Source organism: Elephantulus edwardii, unplaced genomic scaffold (genome assembly GCF_000299155.1).
Source record: "Elephantulus edwardii isolate Elephantulus edwardi_28Jun2011 unplaced genomic scaffold, EleEdw1.0 scaffold00397, whole genome shotgun sequence".
Classification (NCBI taxonomy): domain Eukaryota; kingdom Metazoa; phylum Chordata; class Mammalia; order Macroscelidea; family Macroscelididae; genus Elephantulus; species Elephantulus edwardii.
The window spans coordinates 1379033-1401003 of record NW_006400147.1 but is presented as its reverse complement, the minus strand read 5'-3'; the positions used below and the strand labels follow the sequence as shown (position 1 = coordinate 1401003).

Below are 21971 nucleotides of genomic sequence, written 5' to 3'. Positions count from 1 at the left end.
GGAAGATATAGATAGAAATTCAAATGTGTTAACATACAGGCCAGTGCCAATGCAGAGTCTTTTCTGGAAGATATGGTTAAGGAAGAAAGATTTTACTGCTCATTAAGCGCCCACTCTGTCAGAGGGGTCAGAGTAGGCACTTTGAAGCCATTGCCTTTTTTTAATCCTTTTGACAATCCTTCTATCCTGTTTTACAGGCATGAAGCCCAGATATGTTGTGATTCCTCAATGACACTAAATTATTAAGTGGTGGAACTTGAGTTCAAATCCAGGTCTGTTCACCTTCAAAGCTCAGGAGGCTGCTGTTTTTATTCCATGGCTACTTCCTCAAGAGCAGCTCGACATGGGGATGAGATAAGCTCTCCTCCAGGGTTGGACCAAATCTCTTTCAACACTGAGATTCTAGGTCACAGATTCAAGCATCCAGAGGAACGGACACACCCTTCCCTTTTAGACTCCAGGATCAGCTACTGAATTTTGTCTCCATGCACCTGAAGAGTCCTTCTCCTTTGCCATTTTCATTCATCCTCAGAAAGACTTTTTCAGGGGATTAAGTGTGTTGGGGGGGCGGGGCTAGACTCTAAAAGTTTAGCTAAACTGACTGTCCAGGCTCCTCATTTCTGCTGGTGGCATTTCAAGGAGAGAATTTGGGGGACACAGTGCATGAGCACATGGACAATTGATGGGACTTTATAATGTTGCTGTGAACTTTACAACGTGAGTGGATTGTTGCCTGTAGCCTCATAAAACAAGTTGGAGATGGCAGAGGATGATTGCATCATCCGCTCCCCTGCCTTCTCTACCAAGATGAAGCTTCTAGAGCTTGGGATATTTCCTGATGCTCTGTTCAGGCCAGCCCACTTTTCAAATTTTAATATGTTCCTGGAATAGGACATGAGGTGGGAGTGAAGGGCTCTGTTCAGGCCAGCCCACTTTTCAAATTTTAATATGTTCCTGGAATAGGACATGAGGTGGGAGTGAAGGTTGGTGGTGATGGGGGGGGGGGAAGCAGGGAAAAAAGGGGAAAACCAGTGAATCCATCCATGTTACACAGGATCTTTGCAAAAACGAATGGCTAATGTCACAGCAGTAAATAAATAAGCCAGTTACACATTTCTTGGATGACTGGTAAAAATTTGTCATCAGATCACCCCCCTCCCCCCATTGAACTTGTTCTGGTTGCACAAGTTGCCAGTCTGTCTCAAGCCCAAGCTGCCTAGGAGGAGGAGCTGGGCCTTGTCCATTCCTTATTTATAACTAGCTCTGAGGGAGGGGGAGGGACAGGCAGGGTTGTCTCCTCCGCAGCCTGTTGCCTGAGTTATATTCACAAATGCCTCGGGAGCAGCAGGTTGGCTGCATCCTTCTCACATTCCTAGGTCTGTCCGGACTGGTTGGCGCAGTTACCAGAACATACTACATCGGGATTGTGGAAGAGTACTGGAACTATGTACCCCAAGGGAAGAACGTTATCACCGGGAAAAGTTTCACAGAAGACAAGTGAGTGAATTTGGGGTCTTCACAGACTTTTGGGCAAGGTTATATTTCATGGATGGTTATCGTGAATGTGAGATGATGTGGCTCATAGGGAGGGGTTTGCTTGGACAGCACTGATATGTGTAGATCAATAATTTGGGAGAGTTATTTTTAGTTTCCTATGTGTATTGAGACTAGAGAATCTGTGAAGAACTATATATGTGGATGAGGTGTTCTGATGATTCATTTAATAATAGAAATTTTTTTCTGGACACCACTCATAACTTCTAGGAAATTCTGGACTCTGTTAAAAAAAAGCATGCCTTTTAGTATGGAAATGTGACAAGTTTTGAGAGTTCTTGTATGTTTAAGTACACAGAGAAATGTCATAATCTGAGATAAGTGTTGTCTAGGTAGATATTTTCTGTTTTGTAATGTTTACAAGTGGGGTAAGTTACAAAAGATTTGGCTGTTAATTTAAGAGTTTCTTTGATTTATTTTTTTAAAGAAAAGTCTATTTCACTGGTGAGAGATTTATTTAAGTTCCGAGTTGTTCACTGTGGGCAAGATCCTATTGCTAGAGTCAGTGATGGTTGTATGAGAGTGTACTGGAGTGGTCTCCATCCCTTATTGCTTTCCCCTCAGAAAACAGTTATTATTAATTTCCCCTAGAATCTAATACCTTAAATATCTTTATTGTTTCCTGGAGGAGCTCCCTCTTAAAGGAAATCACATCCTGGTTTCAGGAATTTTCATCTATATTTCAACATTATGGTCCTTAAAACATTTTTTAAAAGATGTTTTGACAAGCACTGATAGATATTCATAAGAGTCCTTCTTTCTTTTGGGCAGCACTCATTACATTTAACATCCCAATTCCAGTTTCTAGTTAGTTGCTAAGATTCAGGAGTAGAGTAGTGTGTGATGATAAGACTTCATGAGCCAGACGCCCCTGCTCTAGGGGAAAAGGCAAAGGTTCAGTTGGCTTGGATGTGTGGCTTCCAGGTTTTCTAGAAGCTCCAGCAATACCACACATGTGGCATAGTCACGTCCCACTGAAGAGGGATGACGCCTGTGCCAACCAGGCTGTCGGGAAACCTACTTCTCTAAACTTTGTTCTGAACCAGGAAATCCAGTGTCTAAAAGGGCTGTTCCAAAAGAAAGGTCTTTCAATCCTATGTTTGCTCACCATTTTGATGGTGGTTGTATCTTCAACTGTGACAAACCCACGTGGGATCAAAAAGCTACCCTAACCATCAGTGACCTCCCTTAAAAATACAACTCCATTGTCCTTGAGAAAGTTGAATAGAAAATGCCTCATTGTGAGCACCTATTAGACACAAGATATTCAAGTCTTGTGTACACTGAGTTTAAGAAGATAGTAGTTAAGTACACTATAATAAAGATTGTCTTTCCCATATGGTTGGGTAAAAAGCTTAGAAAATCTATCTTTCTTCAGAAATGCTTATGTCTAGGGAGCTGTTTATGAGTATTAATTCAAACCCATGGATTTCTAATGACTTTTGATTCATTACTTCCTGGTGATGTTGTTATTATCCCTTTACACCTGAAGAACTGAGGCTCTGAGTTTAAGTATTTACAAAATAGATGGCAGGGCCAACACTAAGCTCTTGTCAAATATGCTTTGGCTCCTGAATCCATTTTTTTTTTTTTTTGCCATGCAATCAGTTTCTTAAAAGGTGATCCTTTTTTATTAAAGTAAGTCAGGAATTCATAGAGAAAGAACTTTCTAGAAAACTAATTCTTGGTTAAGGGAGACTTAGTCACACTTGTCATTCCTTGCTGATAGACTGGTGAGCAATGACCAAACCGGTTACTTAGAGTCATTCTAAACCCTAAAGACGTTCAAATGCATGATGGTTGTTTCCATAAAACTCAATACAGAAAGAAGTTAGGGATGCTCTATAGGTAATTTCAGCTATAAGGCAAAGCTTTGAAGAAAGAATATAATATATGAAATAAATGTATGGAAATAGCTAAAGAGAAAAAGAGAAAATAAAATGGACATAACTAAAAACACACTTGTTTGGTGCCAGCCTCAGAGTGAGGTGATTTACCAACTGTTGTGGTTCCATCTGAGAAAACTCTTTGAGAAGCAGCTGGCCTGCTAAGATGTCATTCATGGAACAGGTAGTTCCTAGATGGTTCCTTCTGGTGTGCAGGGAGACAGAGCCTGTGCAACACTGACTCCGGATTTTTTAAGAGGGCACTTGAGTGAGTGTACTGTGGAGATTGACTTTGTGAGGAGGGACCATGTCAAGATGGGACTAGGGGCTGCGGTGGTGGGTGGCTTCAGTGTCCTAAGATGGAGCGGATGGGCTATTGAGTCTCACTTGTTATTTACCATCATGTCGGAACCAGAGGATTTTTAGAGGCTGAAAAAGGCACAGGAGGAAATTGCCTATCTTTCTTCTGCGTAACAGCTGGTAGATTTGAACTGTTTGCCTTTGGGTGGACAGTGCAAAGCCTTACCACTAAGCCATACCACAAGAAACACATCCTAGCTGTCATTTACGGGACCTATGGAGGATAGCATGTATACTTTCTGCTGTTCTCATGAGCAGGACAGGCTGTCTGGGATAATGAAGTCCACCCTCTTATTGGGCTCTGAAGGATGAGTAGACAACATATCAGAGGATGATCTGCTATCTTGGATATTCAGACTCAGAGGCATGTGTGCTATTGAGAGACCCAAGAGAGATAGGTGCCTAATATTATACCATGAATGGAAAGAGTCAATATAGGCATCAGGAGATTTGATTGTAGTTCTTACTTTGTCCCCAACTTGTCATGTGACCTTGAAAATACCACTAAAAATGAATATAAATTTTCTTGTAGCAAATGAATTGAATCATAATTCCTACAGTCACTTGAGAAATCAGCTTCCATAGTTTTAAAACAGAATGAAAAACTTCTTAATTGACTTGTCAGGTATAAGAAGATGTTTGCAATGGTGAGTGAAAAGAAGAAAATGATTGATAATGTTCAATCTTAGCAAGTGAATTTGGAGATGGCTTTAGACAGTAGAAATATGTGACAGTATTTGAAGTGCTCTGTGTATCTTTACTCATCAATCTTCTGTTCTTCAGGAACTATCTTGTTGCTCATTTTAAATATGAAGCTTTTCACAGAAACTTTGGTTTGTTCTTGGTTTCACCTTTCTAATACCTGATGGAGTTTAGTGTCTCTGTCTCAGAGACACTAAGTGTTTTAGTAACCCAGAATTTTCTTCTCTTTGAATTGCTTTTCTCTGCAGCTGGAACGTAAATTCCCCAGCAGTACAGTACAGAGAAGGAGGAATCTCTGGTGACCTAGTGGTCAGAAGCTGTACTGCTCCAGGGGAAGAATAGGCAATCTCCTACCATGCGATTTATTTACTATGTCTCAAAACCTGCTGGAGGCTGGCATATGTTTAAAAATCCTTTCTCCTACATTCCTACATTATCATCATTGATAATATCACATGGAGAGATGAGCACAAGACTTGTCTCTGTTGTGTGCTGTTGAGTTGTAACTGACCCACACCTGATGCTCCAGTGGGTTTTCAGAGGCAGTAAATTACATAGGAGAAAATTGCCCATCCATCTCCTGGAGCAGGTGGCGACTTCAAACCATGAACCTTTATGATTGCAGCGCAGCTTCTTACCGCTAAGCCACCAATTTGTACAAGGCTTGGGATCATTCAAGCCTTTGGGAACTACTTTGCTATTTCAATTGTTTTGGGTTTTCTATTGCTGAGCAAGGGGAATGGAAAAAAATTAGGAGAATAAGTGGATAGGTGTCAATGTTTCGGCTTTGTAAAAAGTTTGAAATTAGACCATGCCGAGAACCTGATATGTCTGCTTCACAGGGTGAGACAGGAAATAAATGGCATAGTGACACTGACACTTCAAGGTTGCTTTGCCACTTGGTACCTTTGCTTGCCAACTCACTCACTTCTTGGCATAGAATGGGTTCCGAGTCCCCCTGACCCTCCATCGTGTTTCCAAGGTGATAACTCACAGTAAAAGGAGACTGCCCATATTTATCCTGAGGAGAAGCTGGTGAGTTTGAACCATCAGAGCTTGAAACTATACTGGAGAGTATAAGCACTAATATGTCTTAGAAAATACAGAATTTAGGAATTTTATTCCATTAAGTTGTTAATGAACACGCCTCTTCTTTTCGTCCCCTCCCTTCTCTTCCTCCTAGTGGGGTTTAATGAGGACATGAGCTCCTTTGATTTGGCAGGGAATGGTTTCAACATTTTGATCGGTACATGCTATCCTGCTCAGGCTCATAAAGCACCTAATTAAGGTGTCACCGTGCTTCGGTGGGGAAGCTGGGCCTTTAATGGAGTCTGAGAAGGGCCACCTTTTGTAAAGCTACAACTCTTACCATACACCATGCAACCAGCTCACATGCAGGCGCCTTCTTCTCAGGGAAGCACAGGCTTTTCCGTGAGTGCTAATTCATGGACAGCTGGCCCTCAAGAAGGCCGACCTCTGCTCAGATCCTGAGTCTGTAGGGTCTGCGAGAGGACATTTACCAAATCACATTACTATGTCATCCTTGTTGAAAGCAAGGGGAGCCAGGATAGCAGTGAGGGAGAGACTCATATGTCTGTCTGAAGAAGGTCAAACTGGAAGAGAGTAGGGGAGGAGAAGTGAGGAACTTTTGAAAGTTTTGAAATAAAGGTGGAGAATTTCATTAGCACTTGGTTTTAAATGGAATGTGACTTTCAAATCTAAATGTCTGTCTTATCAGCATCAAAAAATCATGTTATTTTGAGCTTGATACCATGTAAGTCTTTTGGAGCTGCTAATCTTTTCAATGTTAGTTAAAGTTCAAGCTCACTACCATGCAGGTGGAACCAACTCATTAGCTAACCCTCCGGCAGGTTTTCTGAGTCTGTAAATCACACAAGAGGGGAGTGTTCACCTTTTTCTGCTCTGAGCTGCTGGTGGATTTGAACTGCCTTTGGGTCAGCAATGCAACTCCTTATGAGTCACCAGAGCTTCCTTTCTATGTCAGTAGAGATCAAAATACTTTGGCTTAAATAAAAACCAGTGCTTTACAACTATGAGATATCATCTCACCCAAGTAAGAATAACACAATTTAACAGAGTAGCAAACAACAAATGCTGATGAGATTGTGGAGAAACTGGAACCCTTATTCACTGTTGGTGGGAGTGTAAAATGGTGCAACCACTATGGAAGGCTGTATGGCACTTTCTCAAAAACTTGCAAATAGAAATACCATTTGACCCAGCAATTCTTCTACTGGAACTATAACCTAAAGAAACCATAACTGTCACCCTGGCAGATATATGCACACCCATGTTTATCGTGGCTTTGTTCACAATAGCGAAGAGTTGGAAACAACCTAAGTGCCCATCAACAAAAGAATGGATAGAGAAGCTCTGGTATATTCACACAATGGAATACTATGCTGCTTTGAAAAACAAGGAACTCATGCAATACTATTCAAAATGGGTGACCCTGGAAGACATTATGCTGAATGAAGTATCTCAGTCACAAAAGGACAAATACTGCATGGTGCCACTGTTGTAGAATGGGACTGACATCAGTGTTGGGGTGAGACTGAGAAAAATTGGATAAATTATGCATACTGCGTTGAAACAGATGAGGGAGAGAACAGTTTAAAAGCAAAATATTATTGGATATTATGGTCATGACAAGAGTCCAGAATGAAGGCTGCATAGTGGAGTGTACTCGGGGGCTGGGGGGATTGTATACCAATGAAGGAATTTTTCTTTTACTTTTCAAAGAGAAGAGCAAACTGGAGGAGGGAGGGGTGGGCAGGGAGAAAATTGCAACAATGAATGAATGGAAATCCAAAATATCTGTAAACGTTCATTATAATTAACAAAAGAAACAAACAAAACAGTGCTTTGTGTTCTGGTGGTCTAGTGGAAAAGGTTTTATAGGTGCCAATGAGTAGAGTATGACTCCCAGACCCAATGAACAATTGACCTGACCTTTGCCCTGTCCTGTGCTGTTCTCATCATCTCTGACATTCTCGGGCCCATTGCTGCAGACACTGTATTAATCCACCTGATTGAGAATCTTCTCAACGACCTTTCCAAGCACGATGTCCTTCTCTAAGGAGCCATTTTTAGTAACATGCCCAAAGTATGTGAGCTGAAGCTTCACCATCTTTGCTTCCAAGGAGCACTCAGGCAGAACATTCTCCAAGACATACTTACTTGTTCTTCTTACAGTCCTTGAAATCTGCGGTACTTTTGTCCAACTCCACAGTTCAAAGGCATCAGTTTTTCTTCTTCCTTAGTTATTATCCAACTCTCATGCTATGCTGCTGAGAGCATGTTGCTGAATCCAAATGTTATTGTTATGTGCTGTTGAGTTGACTCCAACTCATTGTGACCGTATGCACAATAGCTCTGAACCCTACTCTGTCCTGAGGCAATCTCACTGCCTCTGACACACCTACCCTCATTTCTCCAGTTACTGAGTCAATCCATCTTATCCTGAGTATTCCTCTCTTGTGCTGTCCTTCCACCCTTCCAAGCATGATATCTTTTTCCAAGGATGGTCCTTCCTGGGAACATGACCAAAGTATTTGAGATGGAGCTTCAAAATCATTGCTTCCAAAGAGCAGTTTGATTTTACCCTTCCTAGGTCTTTTTGTTCTCTTGGCAGTTCTTGGTATGTTAGCTCCACTCCTGCACCACAACTCAAAGGTATCAATTGTTCTTCTGTCATCCTTGGTCATTGTCCAGCTCTCTGATACATAGCATGTAACTGCAAAGTCCTTGGCCTATATCACCAAAGTTGTTGTTTTTATGTGTTGTCATGTTGCTTGTGACTCATAGCGACTCTATGTACAACAGCCCTAAGCCCTGCTCTATCCTGTGCAATTTTATTGTCTCTAACACGCCTATCTCCTATTTCACCGGTCACTGAATCAGTCCATCTCATCGAGGGTCTTCCTCTCCTGTGCTGTCCCTCCACCCTCCCAAGTATGATGTCCCTCTCCAAGGACTGATCCTGACTTGCAACATGTCCAAAGTATGGCAGACAAAGCTTCAGAATCCTTGCCTCCAAGGAGCAGCCTGTTCTCACCCTTTCCAGGATGAACCTGTTCATTCTCTTAGCAGTCCATGGTATATTCAATACTGTTCTCCAACACCACAGCTCAAACACAGCAGTTCTCCTTCTATCATCCCTAGTCATTGTGTAGCTCTCTGATTAATATTGACTGTAAAGACTATGGCCTGTGTCAGGCACTCCTTCTTCTCCAGACTGACATCATTGCTCTTCAGTACCTTAGAGAGGTCTCTGACAGCAGACTTTTCCAATGCAATACATCTTTTAAATTCCTGGCTGTTAGTGCCAAGAGTGTTGATTGTGGACCCAAGCAAACTAAAGCTGTTTACAATCTCAATCTCTTCACCATCCATCAAGATGCTGCTAATCAGCCCAGTGATGAGAATCTTTGTTTTCTTGACATTTATTCATCGAAAGTACATTTTACATAAAATGTAAATGCAGGCTATACACATGGATTTCACCTGATGGTATACACAGGAATCAGATTAATTGCATCTGTGGAAAGAATCACTGGAGAAGCTCAATATCAGCTGTGAAAACTAGGCCAGGTGCTTATTGTGGAACAGATCACCAACTGCTCATAAGCATGTTCAAGCTGAAGCTAAGGAAAATGAAATCAAATCCGTAGGAATCAAAATATGACCTTGAATCTATCCCATCTGAATTTCAAAACCATCTCAGGAACAGGTTTGAGACCTTGAACACTGAAGAGTGAAGACCAGATGAGCTGTGGGAGGATATCAAGAGTATCATCCAGGAAGAATGCAAAAGGGCATTACAAAGAAAGAGGAGGAAGAAAAGACCAACATGGATGTCAGAAGAGGGTCTGAATATTGCACTAAAGCTCTGAAAAGCCAAAATAGAGAGAACAAATCAAGATATTAAGGAATTAAACGGAAGATTCCAAAAGGCAACACCGAAAGACAAAGTATTACAGTGAAATGTGCAAAGAGCTGGAGTCAGAAAACTAAAGGGGCCAACTTGCTCAGCATTTCTTAAGCTCAAGGCACTGAAGAACAAATTCAAACCTTGAGTTGCAATACTTAAGGATGCTTTGGGCAGAATATTAAATGATCCAAGAAGCATTAAAAGAAATTGGAAAGAGTAACAGAGTCATTTGTACCAAAAGGAATTGGCAGACACAGAAGAATTTCATGAAACAACATATGAGCAAGAGCCTGTGGTAATGAAGGAGGAAGTTCAAGCTGCTCTGAAAGAATTGGCAAAAAACAAGGCCCAAGAATTAATTGACGGCATACCAACTGACATATTTCAACAAACAGACACTGTCCTGGATGTGCTTACCAAGTTGTGCCAAGAAATCTGGAGGACAACCACCTGGCCAACTAATTGGAAGAGATCTATATTTGTTTCCATTCCAAAGAAAGATGACCCAACAGAGTGTGGAAATTATCGAACAATATCATCAGTATCACATGCAAGCAAGATTCTGCTGAAGATTATCCAAAAACGACTGGAACAGCACATCAACAGAGAACTGTCAGAAGTTCAAGCTGGTCGTGGTAGAAGGGATATTGTTGCTAATGTTAGGTGGATATTGACTGACAGCAGATAATACCAGAGGAATGTCTATCTGTGTTTCATTGACTATGCAAAGCCATTTGACCCCAAGAAATGTGTGGCTGACTCTGAGAAGATCTGAGATGAACAAGGTAGGGAGTTCAAATCCACCAGCTGGTATGCCAGAGAAAGACAGACAATCTCCTTGCTTAAAGGGTCAGCTATGTGTTGGTTTCAACTTGACTGCACAAAACAACAACATTTTCTTTGAAAGAAATGCAGATGAGTGGTCCAGAGGTGTAGTAGTGTTGCAGGGCCTGCCCATCATTAGGATCCACCACCCTTAGCATGTGGCTTCCTCTCTCAGAGATGATCATGGACACAGGTTGGCTGTGGAAATGTCAGCCATCAGCTTTCAGGAAGGGAAAAGAGGAAACCCTTTTTAAATGGTTTCCATGGAAATACTACCCAACCACTCTAATTCATAATTCATGGAATTCTCCTAGCCACAAAAGAAATTTAGAGACATAATCTTTAGCTTAGTGCTCTTCTGTCAGAACAAAATATGATTCTATCACTAATAAAGGGAGGAGACATGGATATTAGAAAGCATCCTGCCCCATCTCCTATCTCAATTATTCCTTCACGGCAATCATTCATGATGACTTCCTTGGGTTCCCTTGTATTTTCCCCCATCTCTATGGAGAGGGATCCCAAAGCCTGACTAATGGGTTATGAGAACTCATAGCTAATTGAGCCATTACTTTGATAGAGGTGGGAACCCTGGCAGTGTGGTGGTTGAAGAATTTACCAGCTTATCTAAAGGTTAGTGGCTCAAACCCACCAGCAGCTTTACAAGGAGAAAGACAAGCTTTTGCTTCCATAAAATCTGTGGAAAGGAAAGCCTGTGGGTAGTTCTCTGTCCTACAGAGCTGCTGGGAGTTGGAATCCACATGATGGCACTGGGTTTGGTTTTGGTTTATGATCTAGGCACTGCATCTGCCATGTGATGGATTGAAGTCTCATCCATCCAAAACCTTCCTTGGTTAGGGGGATCAGGAAGAGCAGAGAAGGCTACACCAGCCAAGTGTAGCCTGCAGTGGGCTATCAAGGATTCAGAGGCAGCCTGGCATACTGCTGAAGCAGAGGGCCTGCCATCAAATCACAAGCTTACCATTTTTACTCATTTTCCCCAGGCAAGTAACTGTACCTCTCTTTGCCATAGTTTTCTCCTAAGTTAAACGGGTATAGGGATGGTGGTGATGGTGACATTGAATTGACCATTTCTCATAGTGACACTATGAACAAGTGCTCTGATCCTTGCCCTATCCTGTGCCGTTCTTATAATCTCTGATCTATTTGAGCCCATTGTTATAGACACAAATTCTTTGGAGAAGGACATGTTGCTGGAAAGGGTGGAGGGTCGGCGAAGAAGACCAGGTGGAGTGACATGGTGACTATAGCAATAGGCTCTAGTGTGTTAGGAAGTGTGAGGATGGCACAGGATAGAACAGGGTTCGTATCTGCTGTTCACAGTGTCACTATGAGTTGTACTTGACTCAATGGAACCTAACAACCACAACATGAAGCATGAGTCTTGTTAAATTTTCTGCAAATATATATCCAATTTTGACAGCATCACTTGTTACAAAAGTGTCTTTTCCCCACTTAATGGCTTAATCTCTTTGTCAAAGATGAGTCACCCATGTTGTCGTGTGTCTGGAGTCAGAATCAACTCAAAGCTGACCCTTCAGTGTGTTTTCAGGGGTAGTAAATAGAACAGGAAGAGACAGCTCATCTTCTCTTGGAACAGCTGATAGATTTGAACCTCATACCTTTGGGAATAAAACTCAGCTTCTGTGTTCTCAATTCTTTCCCAATGGTCAATGTGCTCTATGTCCTTTTGCCATCTTTATTAGAAGGATATTTAGCATAGGTTTTGAGTTTCACTAAGATAATCCATAATCATTTTCTAATATCAAAATACTTAATTTAATCACATATGCAAAAGCTTTCTTTCCAAAATCACACAAGTTCTGGAGATTGCTGTTACTGTTGTTATGTGCCATCGAGTCACTTGTGACTCATAGCAACCTTATGTACAAGAGCCCTAAATCCCACTCTATCCTGGGCCAACCTCACTGTCTCTGACACACCTACTTCCACCACCCCAATCACTGAATCGATCCATCTCATCCAGAGTCCTCCTCTCCTGTGCTCTCCCTCTATTTTATCAAAAATGATGTCTCTCTCCAAGGACTGGTCCCTCCTTGCAACATGCCCAAAGTATGTCAGATGAAGCTTCAGAATCCTTGACTCCAAGGAGCATCTTGGCTTCACTCTCTCTAGGATAAACCTATTTGTTCTCCTAACAGTTTATGGTATATTCAACACTCTTCTCCAGCACCAAAGCTCAAAGGCATCAATTCTCTTTCAGAACATTTAATTGTGCTAATACGAAACCTATGCTTGGACCAAGAGGCAGTAGTCAGAACAGAGCAGGGTAACACTGCATGGTTCAAAATAGGGAAGGGTGTACGCCAGGGATGCATCCTGTCTCCATACCTTTTCAACATGTATGCAGAGCAGATTATCCGAGAAGCTGGGCTGTATGAGGAGAATTGTGGCATCAGGATTGGTGGAAGATCTATCAACAATCTCCGTTATGCAGATGACACAACCCTGCTTGCTGAAACTGAGGAGGACCTCGTGCACTTGCTGTGAAGGGTCAAGGACTGCAGCCTTCAGTATGGACTAAGGCTCAATGTCAAGAAGACAAAGATTCTCGCCACTGGACCAATTGGCAGCATCAGGATGGATGATGAAGAGATTGAGAGTGTTCACAGCTTCACTTTGCTCGGCTCCACAGTCAACACTCTTGGTACCAGCAGTCAGGAAATCAAAAAGCGTATCGTGATGGGAAAGTCTGCCGTTAGGGACCTCTCAAACGTACTCAGGAGCAACAGTGTCTCTCTGGAGACTAAGGTGCGCCTGATACAGGTCATGGTATTTGCAATCGCTTGTTATGCATCAGAGAGTTGGACAATGACTAGGGAGGACAGAAGGAGAGTGGATGTTTTTGAGCTGTGGTGCTGGAGAAGGGTACTGAATGTACCCTGGACTGCCAGGAAAACAAACAGATCCATCTTGGAGAGGATTAAACCAAGCTGCTCCTTGGAGGCAAGGATTCTGGGGCTTCGTCTGACATACTTTGGACATGTTGCCAGGAGGGACGGGTCCTTGGAGAGGGACATCGTGCTTGGGAGGGTGGAGGGACAGCACAGGAGGGGAAGACCCTCTATGAGATGGATTGATTCGGTGACTGGGGTAATCGGGATGGGTGTGTCAGAGGCGGTGCGGTTGGCGCAGGATAGAGCAGGGTTTAGAGCTGTTGTGCATAGGGTCGCTATGAGTCGGAAACGACTCGATGGCACATAACAACAACAACAACATCATCCCTAGTCACTGTCCAGCTCTCTGATGCATAGCACGCAATTGTGAAGACTATAGCTCAAATCAGGCACACCTTAGTCTCCAGGCTGACATCGTTGCTCTTCAGTACTGTGGAGAGGTCCCTGACAGCTGACTTCCCAAATGAAATTCGTCTCTTGATTTTCTGGCTTCTGATACGAAGAGTGTTGACTATGGAGCCAAGCAAACTAAAACTCTTAACTATCTCAATCTGGAGATTAAGATGTAAATATTTACTGGGAGATTGTCAGCCCAGCACTGGTGGAATTTGAGGTTCAGGTGACACGAGATCTCAGTGTACAGATATGACATCCGGCACTTGGTTGCACTGAGTAAATTATTGTTTTTATTTCAACTCTACTGTCTTGAGATCTCTGGAGACCAAGAGTTCTGTGGGAAAAGAGCCTTCAAATGATTATACATACTGCTTTTTAAGTTAGAGTTTTGTAAAAAATAAGTAACTACCAGATGCTGTGTATGGATCTCCATACTTTATCTACTTTAATTTTCTTATCATGGTCACCAGTTTAGAGCTGAAAAAACTTCAATCCAGACAGGCTGTCACTTCTCTAAGATCTTACATAAAGCAAATGGAAGAGCTGAAATTCAGTCTCACTCTCTTTACCTTTACTGTGTAAATTTTAACATGCCTTATATGTAATCTATCTTCAGAAGGTACAATAATTAACACTATCAGCTGCTAACTTAAAGGCTAGAGATTCAAGTATAGTCAGAAGAGTCACAGACAAAAAGATCTGGAGGTCCACTTCCAGAAAAATGAGCCAATGTAAACCCTATGGAGTACAGATCTATTTTGACACATATGCGGTCGCCATGAGTTAGAATTGACTGGATGGCAACCGGAGTGGTGGTGTGTATTCCAAGGATCTTCTGTGTAAATGAAGTGGATGAGGAAAGGAAGGCCTAAAGAGTGAGGTGGTGCTGAGGAACTGCTATTCATCCCTTGGACAGCTTTAGAAAATCATGTATCTAATTAGGAAGGGTGTGGCTGTACTGACTTGCAGTGTGTAATGACCACCAACTCCACCCTGCTTTTCGCCAAGTGGCACTTGTCCCAATCTAGATCTGTCTCTGCTAAGTGAACAATGTCCCATCTCAAGTTGAGACAGTGTTCGCTGTCAATACTGTGACTATATGATTCTACACACTTGCTCAGACCACACCCTCTACTGGTGTTACTTTGCAGGTCGTCTTCACTGCTCTCCTCCCTGCGCCCTGGGGTTCTGTCTTCTCTGTTAACAAAACACTCCAAAATTGTGCTCACGTCAGCAGCGTACATACTAAAAACTTGGAACAAAACAGCAAAGATGAGCTTGGCCTCTGCACAAGGATAACACACAAATTTGTGAAGCATTCCGTACTCTTTTAACAACTCCCTCCCCACACCCCTTGGTCTCCAGCATTCAGAGCTCTTCATATGAGCTACTGTTGGAGATGCATCATGTGCAGATACACAGTGGCAGAGAGCACAAATGGGCTCCAGACGTCAGCCCCAGTACTTTAGAGTGGACTTGTCATGCGCAAGGCTGATCAGGGCTTCTAATCCCTCCAGCTCTATGCACAGGTGTGTTCTCACTCGGGATCCCATTGTCCCCCTGGAAAAGAATGAACTCCAGGCATTGCTTCATGGTAGCATCTTTGCTTTCAGAGGTAGATGCTATGGAAGAAAACTTTGGCCCCTTGAAGGCCAAACAGTCTCTAAATAATTAACTTGGTTTTACTGTCAAAGTGGATATGTAGGTGTACAGTAGAACACTGCCATTATAGAGAAGAGAGAGCAAACAGTTCGATCTCATCCTTCCTGCCTGGAACCTCAGTGCCATATCCCATTATCTAGAGACTCTACTTTAGCAGCTTCTTGTGCTATTTTTTCCAGGTGTTTAATTGCACATACATATGTAAATGACTTTTAAAAATGTAAATCAGATTGTATTTTACATACTGTTCTGCAGCTTGCTTTTTAACTTTACTATCTTGGAAATCATAGCTATAGAAAAACATTGTTGTTATGTGCCATTGCTTGTGACTCATAGCAACCCTATGTACATTTGCTCTGAAACCTGCCCTAGCCTGAGCCAATCTCATTATTTCCAAGAGACCTCATCTCATTTCTCCAGTCACTGAGTCAATCCATCTCATCTTGCGTCTTCCTCTCCTGCACTGTCCCTCCACCCTTCCAAAAACAATGTCCCTCTCCAAGGACAGGTCCCTCCTGGCAACATAATTCTTTTTATTTATAGGTATGTGTCATGGTCATGTCATAATTTATCCAACTAATTGAGAAACATTTGAGTTTATCCAGTAGCTCAATGTTTAAGCACACTTGACTGCTGACTGGAAACTGGCGACTCAAACCCATCCAGACTTTCATGCATGGGAATAAGATGTGGTGTTCTGTTCCTCTGAAGATTGTTACTGATGTTGTTGTTAGTTGTCATCGGATTGAGTATAACTCATAGCAACCCTTTGAGTTACAGACCTGAACCCTGCCCTACCTTGTCTCACTGCTGAAGAAGGTTTAAGTTACAGGACATTCACCAGATGAAACACTGTGTAGATGTTAAAGCAGCTAGTTGTGACAATTGTAAAAAAAGGTTAAAAATGTATATATTTTAATACTTTAATAGTATATACATATATATTGTATATATTTTAAATGTACATATTTTAATTTAAATAAGATGAAAATAAGTATAATATATGGCTAAATCCACAATAATGACTGAATAAGATGTAGCCAAGAATTGGAGAGTTGAAATAAAATACTCAATTATTTGTGTTTCTTTATGTAACAGGGTCAGATTTTGATCCTTTAATCACGAAAAGCAGGAGCCAATAAATTATAAGTCACCCATGGACCAAATCTAGCCTAATATTTATATCTATAAATAAAGTTTTATTGGAACACAGACTCATTAATTTGTTTATCTTATCTGCAGCAACAGATTTTAACAACAGAGACTATTCCAGAAAACCTAAATATTTATCATTTGAATCTTGCCAGTTCTTGTCTTTGAATGGAAGTTCCATAGAGAGGAGTTTGAACCTTTGTGGATGATTTTCTTTAACACTCAACATATGACATCCATTTCCTTGATAGTTGTATTTGATGAATGAGACCCAACTGTCTCAGCTCCAGCAGATCACATGACAAATTAAGACTGTGGAAACTAATTACATTAATAAAGTAATGGATTGTACAGCTATAACAGACAGAGGGCAGCCCAATAGCAGGTTAAAGAAGATTAAGTAGTCTTGTTTTCCTGTTAAATAGCAGTCTGCTGCAGAAACAGCTTATTCCCATTTTGTCGCTTTGCCTCCCGTAGGGTCTACCGTAACTCAACTGTGTTATCCAAATCGTTCACCACCATGTTTGTGTTCTAGTCAGCAGGAAGTTGGGAAGAAGAAGGTGGAAACATACTTTTAAGAGATTTTAGATTAAAATTCAATCTCATTCGCATGTTCTGCAAGGTCGTTCATGATCTTTTTTTTTATATATATTCCAGTCAGATGTCTTGGGTTTACCCAGTTAGCAACTCATGCTTTCCTCTATCTATATATGGGTCACATGTGTGAAAGTTAGATGGGCCGGAAGCATTTGCTGCAGAGAGTTAAGGACTGTAGTTTGCAATACGGATTGAAGCTCAATATCAAGAAAATGAAGCTTCTCACCACTGGGCCAATTGGTAGCATCATGATAGATGGGGAAGAGATTGAGATTGTTAACAATTTCAGATTGCTCAATTCCAATCAACACAATCAACACTTTTGACACCAGCAGTCAGGAAATCAAAAGATGAGTTGCATTAGGAAAATCTGCTGTCAGGGACCTCTCTAGAGTGCTGAAGAGCAATGATATCACTCTAGAGCCTAAGGTGTGCCTGATCCAGGCCATGGTCTTTGCAATTACTTGCTATGCATCAGAAAGCTGGACAAAGGTTGACAGAAGAAGAATCATTGCCTTTGAGTTGTAGTACTGGAAAAGAGTATTAAATATACCATGGACTGCCAAGAAAACTAATAGGTCTATACCAAGCTACTACTCCTTGCAAGCAAGGATTTTGAGACTCCAACTCAAATACTTCGAACATGTAGCCAGGAGGTACCAGACTTTGGAGAAGGACATCATGATTGGAAGGGTCAAGGGACAATGCAGGAGAGGAAGACCCAGGATGATATGGATTGAAATAATAACTTGGGTAATAAGGGTAGGTATGACAATGACTAAGGATGATAGAAGGAGAATTGATGCCTTTGAGCTGTGGTGTTGGAGAAGAGTATTGAATATACCATGGACTGCTAGAAGAATAAACAAGTTCATCCTGGAGTGGGTGAAGCCAGGCTGCTCCTTGCAGGCAAGGATTCTGAAGCTTCATCTGACATACTTTGGACAGTCCTTGGAGAGGGAAGTCATGCTTGGGAGGGTGGAGGGATAGTGCAGGAGAGGAAGACCCTTGATGAGATGGATTGATTCAGTGACTGGGGTGATGGAGGTAGGAGTATCAGAAACAATAAGATTGGCACAGGACAGGGCAGGGTTTAGGGCTGTTGTACATAGAGCTGCCATGAGTTGCCGGCTACTCAACAGCACATAACAACAAGAACAATGTCAGAGATAGTGAGATTGGCTCAAAATAGAGTAGGATTCACTTGATGGCACATGACAACAACAACAAAAACAACTTGGGGCACTCTGGTGGCCTTGTGGTAAAAAAGCTGTGCTGCAATCCCAAAAGCACATGGTTCGAATTCACCAGCTGCTCTGTAAGAGAAGGATGGACATTTTCTTCCCTTTCAATTTATTGTCCCTGACAATTCACTGGAAGGTCAGCTTGAGTCAGTTCCATCTTGATGGCATACAACAACATGGATCAAATAAACCTCCTTTAAGATTTAATTTCTTAAATTGTTGCACCAGTTAGGGCATGTAAGTAATGAAGAAACAAAATCAGACCACAAAACACCCCAGTTTGAGCTGAGATTAAGCATAAAAACAATTGATTAGGTTACATAATTGAAAAGAAAACAAAAATCCAGAGCGGACTATCAGGTGAGGCTTGCTTTACAAGCTCTAGCCTATGACTTCACTTCCTGCATGCTAGCTCAACTCTCCAGCAGACTCTTCCCTTGGGGTATCCTTATCACAGACAGAAGCTCCACACTCACATCCAAATGCATAAGAAGAGACCTTCACAAATCTCTAGGTTCCCCTTGATTGAGCCAAGCAGCCACTGTGTGGTCATCTCCCTGCATCCTGGCATGGGCTGGTGGAGCTAGGGATCACACTGATCGGTCGGGTCTGGATCACAAACCCTACTCTGCCAACATTGTGTTAGGGTAACTTAATGTGCTGATGGATTGGACTGAGTCACATACTCCATCTCAAGCTGAGGGTGGAGCCCCATCCACTGCTCATAGAATAAAAGGAGGAAGATGTGCTACAAGCAAAAAGAGCAGTGCGTGATGCCGAATTGCCAAAATCCTGAAAGGCCTACATGCTTCTTGTCCCTCTCTTTCCCTCGAGTAGCTCCTTGTAGTTCTTTGAGGGTTCCTTTTGGCATTAGTTCCTCTAGGAAGAATTGACTGAATTGATACAGTTAAGATGCTAACTAGAAGTGTCATGGTTCAAATTCATCCAGAGGTATGAAAAAGGCAAGACCTGGTGCTCTGATCTACTTTCAAAAACTCATTCTTTGGAAGGCTTATGGAGGACATTCTTACTCTGATTAACCTGAGGTCACCATGAATCAGTGTCACATCCATAGCAACTCGTTGATTGGTTGATTCTTCTGGGACATCTTTACTGACCTGACTTTCATTCCACACTAGATGTCCCAGAACGTATTTTGTGTTTCCATATTCCCATCCCAATTGGAAGTTCCTCCAAAGGCAGGACCTTTGCCCTTTTCCTATCCTTAATACTTGTCATCTTTCTTTTTGAGTGACCAAAAGTGAATTTATGCATGTATGTATGCAAGACTGTGTGTCAGAGTGAGACTTGGTCTCCTGTCCCAAGAGTCGGCACAGCTGTTTTTGAATAACCACAGTCAGGATTGTTGCTGCTGTTGTGTATCATGGAGTTGGAACCTATTCATAGCTGACCTTCTGGGTGGGCTTTCTGATGCTGTTAATCACATGGGAGGAGACTGTCCATCCTTCTTCTGCACCAGGATTAGTAGGGCTTTTATTCAAGCAGAAGCCAGTCTTCCTAAAGTAGGAGCTAGGGCTGCAGCCCAGCACTAAGTATAGAAATTGAAAATTAGGAAGGTGCTTCCCCCCTTCAGAAAGATGGGTTGCCATCCCTAATGGGGTGGGACCAGTGCTTGTCTTTATGAACTATGTCATGTGATTGGCCTGGATGTCCTTTGACGCTGTGGTCCTAATTCTCCAAGTCTAATAAGGAAGCTTCTTATGGTGTTTGGTTCTGGCTAAGAGTTTCCCTTCATCCTGGACACCAGGAAGGCATCTTGCAACATCAAGTCTTAGAATGCTCTTTACAGTTATCCTTTCTTTCTATTGCACCATTGCTTCTTACCTTGAAACACTGCTGTTATTTTTGTTGTTGTTATTGTTATGTGCCATCGAGTCACCTGTGACCCATAGTGATCCTATGTTCAGGAGCTCTGAAGCCTGCCCTGTCCTGAGACAGTCTCACTAATTCTGACACACCAACCCTCATTGCCCCAGTTACTGTATCAATCTGTCTCATTTGACGTCTTCCTCTCCTGTATGTCCTTCCACCCTTCTGAGTATGATGTCCTTCTCCAAGGACTGGTCTCTCGCATGCTCAAAGTATGTGAGACAGAGCTTCAAAATCCGAGTCTCCGAGAAGAAACTTGGTTTCACCCTCTCCAAATCAGAGTTGTTTGTTTTCTTTGCAGTCCATGGTATATTCAGGACTCTTCTCCAGCACCACAACTCAAAGGCATTGAGTATTCTTCGGTGACATTGCAATAGTTTCCCTGTCCCTCATCCTTGTCCTCTTTGCTTACCTCTCCTAAAACTTGCATATCATTGCAAAAATTGATCATCATTAAGTCAGTTCTGACTCATGGTGATTGCGTATGTAAAATAGAACCACATAGAATTTTCAGAAACAGACGTCTCTGCCTTTCCTCCAAGGCATTTGGTATTACCATGTGTACTGCCAAGATAATGGTCTGGAAACATTGATTACCATGTCACTCTTTGTGAAAAGCCTCAGCAAATCCTCAGTGTTTCCAAGACAAATTCTAAATAAAAAGTCATTCTCAATCTAATCTTAGTTCTTATTTTGAATATTTTATGGTGGTTTGAGTGAGAGATTACAGAGCAAATTACCTTCCTATCAACAATTTATGCACAGTTTGTTTCAGGATGTTAATGACTCCCATTTCCCCAAGGGGAAACCCATTTGTCTATCGTTCGAACCCCTTCTTACCTTCTGAACTGAGTTTTTATGCAAATGCTTCCCTTTTTAGTCTCTTATGATTGGTTGCTCCTCATGGTGTTGAAGTGTGTCTAAAAAATAGAGTCTCAAAGTTCTCCCAGTCTATCTCAAACTAGTAAGTCTGTTCTTTCTTATGATTTTTAATTTTATTCTATATTTTATATCAAGGACTTACTGTGATTCCAATAAGAGTCAGCAGTGGCACCAGGCATCTTCTAATTCTTCTCATCTCAGGCTGTGGTGGTGTGGTCCACTGGTTCTTTGGGCTATTCTTTGAGCCTTTGATTTTCTTCACTCTTCTCTGTCTGAAACTGGAAAAGACCAATAGGTGTCTCTCAGATGGCTGTTTATTAGCTTTCAAATCTTCAGTATCTACTCACCAAAGTAGAGTGTAGAACATTGTCCTTATGAACTACGTCATGCAGTTGGCCTAGATGTCCTTTGACACTGTGGTCCTAAGTCTTCAAGTCTAATAATGAAGATTCTTAATGTGTTTGGTTCTGGTTAAGAGCTTATACAACCTTGCCCCTTGTAATCTCTATAGCTGGTTATAGTTGCAGCAAATTCAAACATATATATAGAAATATCCTATGCCAAATCTACATATGCTCATGGGCGTATTCCCATAATCCATTCCACATTTGTTACTCTTATAGATCTACTTGCGTATCCACTTTTAAATTATTGCTATTACTGTCTTTGCTAGATTGCTGTTGATGCTTTTTTTGTGTGTCATCCAGCCTTCCTCTGCCTTTCTCATACTGGGCAGACTTCTTCCTTATTGTATACTGCTTTTACCTTTATGCAAATAAATACATGCCTATTATCTAGTTAAAGAGCTCTGGTGGCTTAGTGGTAAGGAACTACGCTGCCAAGCTGAAGGACCATGATTCATATCTATCAACTGCTCCTTGGTAGAAAGATAGGCAATATAATTCTGTGATTTACTGGCTCTGAAAAT

General features: G+C 41.8%; 1 protein-coding gene across 1 annotated transcript in view; it reads left to right on the top strand.

The window, feature by feature from the left end:
* The first annotated feature begins 1269 nt into the window (after positions 1 to 1269).
* HEPHL1 (hephaestin-like 1) overlaps positions 1270 to 21971 on the top strand; it is a 153081-nt gene continuing 132379 nt past the window's right edge. The window contains exon 1 of the mRNA XM_006902366.1: positions 1270 to 1497. Within this exon, the coding sequence (XP_006902428.1) occupies positions 1331 to 1497 (167 nt within the window). The 5' untranslated portion in view covers positions 1270 to 1330. The remainder of the gene's footprint in view (positions 1498 to 21971) is intronic.